We start from the raw sequence: 10964 nt of genomic DNA, 5'->3' as shown, positions 1-10964 counted from the left end.
GCGAGTACAGACAGATATATTCTTACATATCGTAGAATTCCGAATGTAACGCCCCCTCCCCCCCCCCCCCCCTGAAAATAACGCCTCTCGAAAGTAACGTTAATTCTTTACCTTCCTATTGAATTCCGAAAGTAACGGGCCACCTGAAAGTAACAGGCCACCCGAAAATAGCGGCCCTTTGAAGAAGTCACTAAAAGATAAACTTTTTGTTCTCAAGCGCCATGCGGATGGAACAGTCTGACTGCAGGACTGAACAACTTGAAGAGCTATTTGGAATTTTATTTCGAACTAAACTGAATGTTTCTTGAATCTATGATTTATGAGTTGTATTCTTCTAACAAGAGAGCCAAATGATAATACTACAGTAGTGTATCGAGGTGTAATGAGTTACGCTGCGATATAATGCAACGTTAACCATTATACTTACGCCCATAAGCACGAACGATTAGGGCCTTTTTTGGTTTATACAGTCTGTTTCGTTTATGTGGGTCATTAGGAATAACAAAATACGAAACGTTTAATTCCATGTGTTACGTGTGCGCTTTGTCTGAAACGAATGTTGCCGTACAAAAGTTTTTTAACCTTCCGAAAGTAACGGCTATCCCAGGTAGCGGCCCCTTTTGCCTGCTAATTCCGACAGTAACAAGGGTCGTTACCTTCAGAATTCTACGGTAATCTTAAAATGTAGCCAATCTCAATCTCACTATTCCTTCAAAAAGGGTTTTACATATATGAAAAACCGTATCCATTTTAACACCGTAAGGAAGAACGGGACATAAGCAGATGTAGAAGCTGAAGTGATACTTGTTGTAACATCAATATTTACATGATCCTGAAAACATTGGTCAGTTGACCATTTGCCATTACCACCGCTCATCCTTGGGTACTTGATGGCGCTGCTCGGGCATAATACCACGGCTTTAATCACTCACCATACCTGCATGCCCCCTAAGCTACACCCAACAACCTGTTGTTACTTTTTGCTGATGTTTTCGTTAAACCTTATTTCAGTAGCGCTGCGCTCTCGTAGATTAACCCAAGCGGATTTTAAAATAAAAGGGTTCCGATGGCGTAGTTGAAACAAATTTGTCATAATGGCACACGTCGAAAAACATCTCTCCATTTCATTCCTAAATCGGGAATTTCACCGATTTCCCAAGATATTTTTTCGACATTTAAAATCTTTGCCTGAATCAGCTCTCAAGTCAAGTTAGCACCTGTTTTTGAAAGCTGAATATTTTGTCTTTAAGATAAAGTATCGGAGCATTTTTAAATACCAGTTATACCGAATGCTTCAGACCCACAGTTCTAACGTATATCCAAGGTGTGCGAAGTATTTATTTATTTATTTTACATTTTTTTTGTGTATGTATTTATTTGCATGCCTCGTATTTTGCCTTTATGTAGATATATGATGCGGACAAATTTAACACTTTTAAGCCTTCACTCTACTTACGACGTCAATAACCTGTCTACTATTTTGTAAGTATTAAACAAGGATTTTCCTGCTCAACATCACTGTTGATATAGTAGTCTAAATTTTAGATCGAGTCCTCGACTGTGTAGAACATCATTAATTATGCGGAGTTACGAACGACACTGTTTACGTCAAGATAGAGAGAACAGCTCAAAATACAGTCGTAAGCGTAAACAAGTTGTCAAGAATTTCTAGTTAAATATCGTGAGATTTTTTTTTATTTTAGTAGCAATACCTTGCCAATGAGTTTCTTTCAGGGTGAACTTTTTGACTTAGACGAGTTTTTAATTGATTGTCATAAAGCCAGAACCAACGTTCTCACTCTGGCCAATCACAGAGAATACGGGTTACTGGCGTTAAAAAGCGGCGCTGGAAAGCAAATGCGAACAAGTCACGATTGGTTCTGATTTGGTTTAGAAAGTGGCACGAGCCTTTTAAACTTGCAAGCACTAGCTGCAGAAATTAAACAAACAAACAAACTAAAAAGAAACAACGCAAACGAGAACTTTTTTAGAGAGAACCGCAAAAGTAAATACGCTTTTTTTCTATAACAATACTGTTTTTCCGGACGAGACTACGTATTCTTGTTATTTTTTCTACTTTTTTTTCCGATTTTAGGGTGAAATATTCTTGTGCTTATTCTTAGATCATAGCCTATGACATTTCTGTTTCGAGTGGATGGATGGTGAATTTTGGAGCCATCCTGCAGGCACTAAAGCCTGATGTGACGCACATAACTTCTTGCAGATATGTTCTTAACATCGACCATACGGCGGCTAGTACTGTTTTTGTTGCTTTTTGGCTAGTTTTACCGTTTAGGGAAATGAAGAATTTTATACGGTTTACTTAATTAAACAATTCCGAAAACAGTATTAAGAAAATACGCGCGCTAATTGGTTAAAAATCGTGTTTCTATAACTCGATGGAAACACAGAACTAGCACAGGCTGTCGACGTAATGATGGCGCGGGCAAAGAGAATTCACATTTTGATAATCAAAGTTAACAAGTTGTTTCCCTTTTTTTTCGCCGCGGTGTTTTCTAAAAGGAATAGAAAACATGTTCTCTGTGTTTCTATCGAACTATAGAAACACTCGTGAAAGTTTGGGAGAACTCAAAAAGGCTGTTGAAGCACTCGCCTGTGGCTCGTGTTCCCCCCACAGCATTTCTCGTTCCCCCAAACTTCCACTCGTGTTTCTATACCCCGATAGAAACACGGCACATGTTTTCTATTTCTTGAGTATTTACAAATTGTCATCACACAAAATTATACTCTTTTCAAAATATTAGCCTAGGGTGTATTCTCAAATTTTCTAAAAATTTCACAAATTTCAGCCTCGATATTCTTATAAAACATATTCTTATGAAAAAAAAAAAACGAAGAAAGAGTGTAATGATTTTTTTGTCTTTCGCAGAAACATGGCCGAAGGAAACATTGACGAACTGATATTTATGAACGCAGGCAAAGCACGTTTCAGAATTCGCATGTATGTAAAGTTTCGTGGAGACCTTTGATTTAATTGCATTAACTTGTGCTTATTACAGGACTTCTCAGTCGTACCCTTGCATTAATGTGTTTTTGTCTTTGATTTTAGTGGGTTGGGGAAAGATGACAATGACTATATCGATATCGCAAGTGATGTTTTCGTTCGTAATACCTTATTCGAGGCTTTTGCTGGAACTGGATTTGCCAGAAGGAAAGACCAAGATAATAAATACAAGCTACTTCCATGTCCCAAGGGAACGTTTGTCAATCCATCTGGCACCGACCATAGTAAACTTGTGTGCTTGGATTGTCCTGCAGGTAGTTATAATATCTTAACAACTCGTCAGAGCTATTGCATTAAATAACGGTTGCACAGACATTTATTACATTTTTTATATATATATATTTTTGTTTTAGTCTCTTTTTTGTTTACGATTGCGGTTATGACATCAACAATACAATGTAATACGATAGTAGCTATGAGATAAAACACTTTGACAAAACCACTTTCGAAATGAGATAGCTTTAATGGTTCAGACTTAGCTTCTTATATTGTTTCACCTGATTCTTACTTTCAGAAATTCTTATCAAAGTTTGAATAAGATTTTCCAAGCAAATAAAGTGAAAGGGCTACTTACAAAAACCATCTGGATCAGTAGTGCAGCTTCGAATTAACAAAAAAGATTCGTCTGTGCAGTGCTAGTCTCAATCTTAAGTAAATTATTTACAAAACATCTTAGTGAAAGTGCTGAAGCGTAACACAAAACAGTGTACAGTGTTTTATATTAGCTCATGTTCTCACTGGCATTTTCAGATATTATAGTTCCGAGTGAGACCTATACTGTACAAATGCGTCTTTAGTCTTTATATTCAGTAGTATACTTCCTATTTAACTCTAGGCTAGACTATCAGAGGTAAGAAATAAGGGTAAGGGTGATGTCATGCCATATATGACCTAACTTGTTCAATCAATGTCATCTTGCCGCAGGTGGCTTCTACTCTGACACTGAAGCCTTTGTTAGCGAAAGTTGCCGTCAGTGTCCCAATGGCACTTTCGTCTCCACACCACCTGGAAAGATGATGGGAGATTGTAATCCTTGTCCGGAAGGTGATAAATTACTGGAAATCTGTTATCTGTAAAGCTTTTTTTTTTTTTTTTCTGAAAGCTCCATTATCGGGAAAATCTAGCATTCAAGTCTTGTGTGACCATGCATGACTATGGCTTCTAAATGTAACCACCAAAAAAACAAAAAAAAATGTATATTTATCCATTGATTTAAATTTGAAACTAAACTATAAATACCCTGAGTATGTAGGTTTGTTTGTTTCATTTTTTGTTTTCTTTTGTTTTGTTTTGTTTCTTTAAACAGGAACAAATAGCCTAACTTTCGCTGGGTATCGCGCTTGTAAATGTTTAAAAGGTTATCACCGTACTCATCGGTTTGAAGGTTGCAAGCTTTGTGAAGATGGATTACAATGTGACAACGAATCTGTTACTCTAAAGACCGGTTATTGGTGGAAATGGAGAAACGAAACTTACAAACTCCTTTACAAAGATTTTGCGATGAGCCTCGTTAATATAACTTACACTCCTGGCAAAAGCATCAACTTCTCAATAACTAATCATTCCCTCAATAAGTTCCCGCATCCCGTGCCGAAGTCATACAAATGTCCGAGAGAAGAGTCGTGTAAGGGAGGTCAAGATTCATTATGTGCCACAGGCTACCAAGGTCCATTATGCGCGGTATGCAGTCCTGGTTACTATAAACAATTGCAAACATGCCGGCTGTGTCCAACCAAAAAATGGATGACTGTCCAGCTGTCAATCATAGCGGCAGTAGCTGCAATAGTCCTTGCTGTTATAATTTGGACAAGCAAAAGGAAGAGCAAGAAAAAAGTGGGACGTTCTTCAGTGGATATCATTCTCTGCAGGCTAAAAATTGTTATTGGCTTCTACCAAGTCACAAATGGAGTTCTGGAAACATTTTCATATATAAAATGGCCAGGCGCTCTTGAGGTTATTGGAAGATACTCCGAGATATTGCAGATGAATGTTTTCCAGGTGGCACCAATTCATTGTCTCTTGCCAAATGCAAGAATGAACGCTTTTGCAGACTTGTTTGCCATACTCGCGATGAATGCTGCTGCCATCTTGATGTCCGTCCTTGCTTTTGGACTAAGAAAGTTACTTCTACTGCGAAGCGCTTTGACCAGACAACAGAAAGAAAAAAAGGTTGCCCAGACTAAAGAGGTGATTTACCGAAACTCGTTTTTCTTCCTTTTCCTGACGTATCTCAATACGTGCTCGAAGACAGCACAAGTAGTTCCACTTGCCTGTCGCAAACTTTGCATCGACGAAGAAGACGAAACATGTGACGAATACCTCAGAGCAGACTACAGCATGAACTGCAACAGTCAAGAGTACAATCGTTCGGTCATCGTTGCATACTGCGCCGTATTTTACATCATCTTACTTCCCACTGCTTCGCTGATAGCTCTTTGGAGACAACGTAAGGTGCTTCGTGGAAATGTACTCGACGCCGAGAGTGAAGCTTTGGAGCCTCAACAGCAAGCCACGGGAAATGCTATCGACACCGAGAATGAAGATTTGGAGCCTCAAGAGCAAAACACGGGAAATTTTATCCATGCCGAAAATGAAGATTTGGAGCGTCAAGAGCAAAACGCAGGGAATGCTATTCACACCGAGAATGAAGATTTGGAACATCAAGAACAAAACGCGGGAAATTTAATCCATGCCGATGCCGAGAATGAAAACTTGGAGCCTCAAGAGCAAAACACGGGAAATGTTATCCACGCCGAAAGTGAAGATTTGGAACATCAAGAACAAAACGCGAGAAATTTAATCGATACCGATGCCGAGAATAAAGATTTGGAGCCTCAAGAGCAAAACACGGAAAATGTTATCCAGGCCGAAAACGAAGATTTGAAACATCAAGAACAAAACTCGGGAAATTTAGCCCATGCCGAGAATGAAAACTTGGAGCCTCAAGAGCAAAACACGGGAAATGTTATCCACGCCGAAAGTGAAGATTTGGAACATCAAGAACAAAACGCGGGAAATTTAATCGATACCGATGCCGAGAATAAAGATTTGGAGCCTCAAGAGCAAAACACGGAAAATGTTATCCAGGCCGAAAACGAAGATTTGAAACATCAAGAACAAAACTCGGGAAATTTAGCCCATGCCGAGAATGAAGATTTGGAGCCTCAAGAGCAAAACACGGGAAATGTTATCCAGGCCGAAAACGAAGATTTGAAACATCAGGAACAAAACTCGGGAAATTTAATCCATGCCGAGAATGAAGATTTGGAGCCTCAAGAGCAAGCCACGGGAAATGCAATCCACGCCGAGAATGAAGCTTTGATCCCTCAAGAGCAAGCGAAGGGTAATATAGTCCACTTGGAGAATGAAGCTTTCGAACATCAAGAACAAGCCACGGGAATTGTAATGGGATTACGATTCCTCTTCGAAAACTATCATTCCCGTGCATGGTACTGGGAGTACATTGAAATGATTCGCAAGCTTGTTTTGACGGCTGCTCTTATCTTTTTGGGTGGAGAGAGCAGGGCCTATGTTGGATTAGCCTTCGTCACCTCAGGACTTTATGTGGTGTTGTTTTCCCTCATCAGCCCTATGGCAGATCCATTCGAGAACAGGCTAATGGTGTCATCTCTGTCTGTCACATTCCTTAATTTGGGCATAGGAGCTGTAAGTAGAATTCCTGAAGAGGGTATGTCATCATCCTCCATTGACCCATACGTGGACGACATCACGTTCAACATACTGGTGGTTGGAGCTAATACGCTAGTGATCACCCTTCTCGTTGGTAATTATTGATTCGTATTTATCTGCCAGTATAGAATGAATCGTTTATTTACAATCAGCTTGTCAGCTTGCCCCTGAGTGAGTTTTGTTAACCCGTGGAACAACCTCTAAAAATTATTGCTAAATAGAAAACCATGGACTAATTAAGTAGTCTAATAGTGTTTTATTGTGAAGTAGCTTGAACTGACAAAAAAATAAAAAAATAAAAAATGTATATTTATAAAATTGTAGAAAACTGACGAAGCTAGTACTCTGACCAAAATTTCAAAAGGCCAGACGATGACATTTTGCCAAACTAGGATTCTGTCGACGTGAATGAAAAATATCTAAAAAGAGTCTGTGTAACATTTCGAAATCATGTGAGCTACTTTTAAAGTTCAAGTAACTGAACAATTATAGTTTTGGATTACCAAAAGGAAATAGCATTGCCAGCCTAAAATCATCTTTAACCCTATTAAGACTGGCTTTTAGTCCAAACATTTCTCCTTTGTTGTCAATAACATAGAAAAGTGACGTCATATTACGTGGCAATAGACTGTTTTCGATATATTAAAATTCAGCTTGGCAGTGAGGCTTAGAAGACACAAACAAAGGAAATTGAATGACATGTTTATTCATTTCTTTTGTTTGTGTCCTCTAGGCCTCAATATCAAGCTGAATTTAAATATATCGAATTGGCCTATTAGGGAAGGTTTTCGAAGGAGCCGCCATCTTGGATCAACCGATTTTTCTGGATTTTTCTAAAACGTCAGTTTTTAGTTTTGGAATTCAAAATAAGCAATAAAGTAATTCTATAAAGTTCATTTAAAAATTGACCATAATTCCGTGAAAGCTAACTTCAAATAAAGATTACAAAATTTCAAATTTGTAAAAACATGCCTGTAAAAATGTGGTAAAATTTATTTACATAAATGATGAAACAGCTATCACTGGCTCTTTCTGTCCCCGCCCCCAGCCCCCTTCTCTTATATATCTGAATAGGAATAAATAATGGGTTATGCAAATCCAAAGGCGTTTGAGTGAGAGTTAAATAAACTGTCGCTTAGTGTTTCATTTTTTCTTTTTTGTTTTATCATAATTATTGGTTTTTTGTTTTTTTTTTCTCGGTCTCCTGTATTTGCAACGGTAAAATCTATAGCAATGTCAAAACCGAAAAAAAAATCATTGGAATATCTCCACAGCAAGGGTTGACTGGCATTTTATAATTAACTTTTACTTTCGTATGGCCAAAAGGACTACTTGCGATTTTCTTCCATGGGGAAAAAAATACTGATTTCTTTCTTATCTTTTTCACAGTTCAGTATGCTGTATACCTCCATCGTTACATAAAACAATGGCGCAAAAATCGTCAATGGTCTTTTTCTTGTTGTCTTGCTTTGATCCTGCCACTTACCGAACTGCAGAGCGAAATAAGCGGATTGACTGGAACGAACATCCTGAAGCAACAGCTGCAAACTGGTAGAATCGACATGCCGTCGGTATCCAGCGCTTTAGAGGGTAGTGGACTGGTTACGTTTGAACTCAAGGAACAAGAAACTAAGCCAACTCCAAAAGCAAGGAAGCGTGGTAAAGTGGCTCGTAATCTCAGAGCGGAAAATAAGGATAACGCGATTGATCAGGAGAGCTTGACTGTACGTGTTGATACTCGTAAGCGCAAACGGGTTACCTTTGACCTCAGAGACCAAGAAATTAACCCAACTCCAAGAGCAAGGAAGCGTGATAGAGTGGCTGAAAATCCCAGGAAGAAAAATAAAGAAAACGTCATTGGTCAGGCGAGCTTGACCGTACATGTTGGTGCTCGTAAGCCCAAACGGGTTACCTTTGACCTCAAAGACCAAGAAATTAACCCAACTCCAAGAGCAAGGAAGCGTGATAGAGTGGCTGAAAATCCCAGGAAGAAAAATAAAGAAAACGTCATTGATCAGGAGACCTTGACTGTACGTGTTGATGTTCATGAGCCCAGACGGGTTACCTTTGATCTTGAAGAAAAGGCAACCAACGCAACTCCAAAGGCAAGGAAGCGTGATAGAGTGGCTGAAAATCCCAGAAAGAAAGTGGACGAAAACGTGATTGGTCAGGGGAGCTTCACTGTACGTGTTGATGTTCATGAGCCAAGACGGGTTACCTTTGATCGTAAAGAGCAAGCAGCTAACCCAACTTCAAATGCAGGGAAGCCCGATGAAGTGGTTGTTACTCTCAGCGAAGAAAATGAAGAATACTTGACATGCCAGGACCGCTTGACCGTTGATGTTTATGAGGGAGGACGGGTTACCCGTAGCCTCACAGAACAAGAAGCTAACCCATCTCCAGAGGAAGGGCAGCCTGGCGCGGAGCCAAGGGATGTCGAGGACACTTGGCTGTAACTGGAAGAACGATGGCTTGGTCATATCTCAGTGGACAAACATGAACAAACTCATAAACTGGACTTCGATTTCTGTCTGATCGTAATTAAAACTAAATAACTGTATTCTTGTGTTTCTATGTTTTGCACCTACTACGGTACTTACAAGATAGGAATATAAAAACAGAAGCTTTAAAAGTAACGCCAATTAGTGTCGTAACTTTCAAGAAACGTGTATCATTAAGAATAAAGGCAATATACATTCAGGAGCAACTCGTAGACTGCTCAGTTTAATACCTCCGCCGTAGAACTTTATAGAGGCATATTCAGCTTTTCGATAATTTGCTTTTTTTGCTCATAATATCCATTCAAGTTTAAGTTTTGGTAGTGAAATATGTTTAGCTCTAGAAAGATAGCGTGGTAACAGTTTGAGTCCGTTTTTCAATGAATATTTGCTTGCCGGCTATTCGCATTTAGCTTTTGTCTTTGCTTCGATACAATTTTTAATTTCCGCCGTAATTATTATCAATATTTAAATTTGTGTTTACTTGTCATAATTGTTAAACATTGCATTTTCAAAAGCCAACAGCAGCTTTATTTGCCAGAGTTTAATTACAAGATATTTCCTCTGTTATTACATTTTGCCAGTTTCTAATTAAGCCTGTGGATTATTTTGCTAATAAGTTTCATGACCGAAGTTCTTTCAGTTCAATAGGACTTTGTTTAACTACCTGTTATCTGCTAACTCGTCTTACTGAAAGTTCGAACGCTTGGAGCTATGTGTACTTTGGCTGTTTCGTCCAGTTTCAGTAATGAATGTTGGGTTAGTTGTTTTAAGCGAGAATTCGTTTTTTTAATTTAGAGTAATTTAGTTCGAACTTTCCCGTCCAAGTAACGAGCACTTGTAACAATAAATTCTTGAGCTAAAACTAGCATTTTTTAAAGGTTGCACTATCCTCAAAGGACTTCGTATTCGTATTCGTTGTAATTTTTTTTCTCGTCGTTATCTTAGCGCACTTGTTATATGTTTTGAACAATAGACGCTGGTAAAAGTCATAAATAAGCGATCGCAGTCGCAAAGCTTTTTCGATAACATTTTGATTAAATTGAAAGTGCTATCCAAAGAAAATAAACACTGCTGTTGGAAACAAAGCTGAGTTGTTGTTGTTGCTGCTTGTTTAGTTTGTGGTTAGATCCCAGTACCCAAGAGTGTAACGGCTCTTCCTTGCAAGCGAGTGTACCGTTTGTATTTTATTTTCCCCGCAGAGACGTCGTAGTTATCTCGTTCTTGAAGCATTCAGAGTTCGCCGGTTCCAGTTCGTTTTCAAAGGAAAAAAATCCCGTTACCACTCACTGTATATAAACAGTGATTTTGCAGCTCCTTGGCTGAAGCACAGTTTGCACCCAATGCTAGTTCATTGTCGTATGTATCACCGCTAAATGTAATAACAACGCTAAATGTAATACCAACAGTAAATGTAATAAAAATTAACTCTAAATGTAATACTTACCCCAAATGTAATAAAAATCAACCCTAAATGCAATAACCTACCCCATCGTAAATGTAATACAATTTAACGCTAAATGTAATAAGTTGACTAACCGTAAATGTAATACAAGTTAACCTTTAATGAAATAACACGTTACTAAGGGTGGCAAAGGCGTAAGTGGCATCAATATCATCAGTGATATAATATCACTTCAAGAGATTATCAGATTACCCAATCACGGTTAATCACCTTTACTAACTAAACCGTTAGGCAGATTACCCCCGGGGGTTACTCCCATACAATACCTATACGGGTATGAATACAT

General features: G+C 38.6%; 1 protein-coding gene across 1 annotated transcript; it reads left to right on the top strand.

The window, feature by feature from the left end:
• Positions 1-1361: 1361 nt before the first annotated feature.
• LOC149098915 (uncharacterized) lies at positions 1362-10666 on the top strand. The gene is made up of 6 exons (XM_089277240.1): positions 1362-1482; positions 2891-2962; positions 3071-3279; positions 3950-4069; positions 4332-6809; positions 8105-10666. Exons 1-6 carry the CDS (start codon positions 1382-1384, stop codon positions 9169-9171), a joined length of 4047 nt encoding a protein of 1348 aa, XP_089133366.1. The 5' UTR covers positions 1362-1381; the 3' UTR covers positions 9172-10666.
• The last annotated feature ends 298 nt before the right edge of the window (positions 10667-10964 follow it).

Source organism: Orbicella faveolata, unplaced genomic scaffold, assembly GCF_042242905.1.
Source record: "Orbicella faveolata isolate gen_17 unplaced genomic scaffold, um_ofav_v1 contig_46, whole genome shotgun sequence".
In the NCBI taxonomy this organism is placed as follows: Eukaryota; Metazoa; Cnidaria; class Anthozoa; order Scleractinia; family Merulinidae; genus Orbicella; species Orbicella faveolata.
The sequence above is the reverse complement of the archived record's forward strand: the minus strand, read 5'-3'. Positions and strand labels throughout refer to the sequence as shown.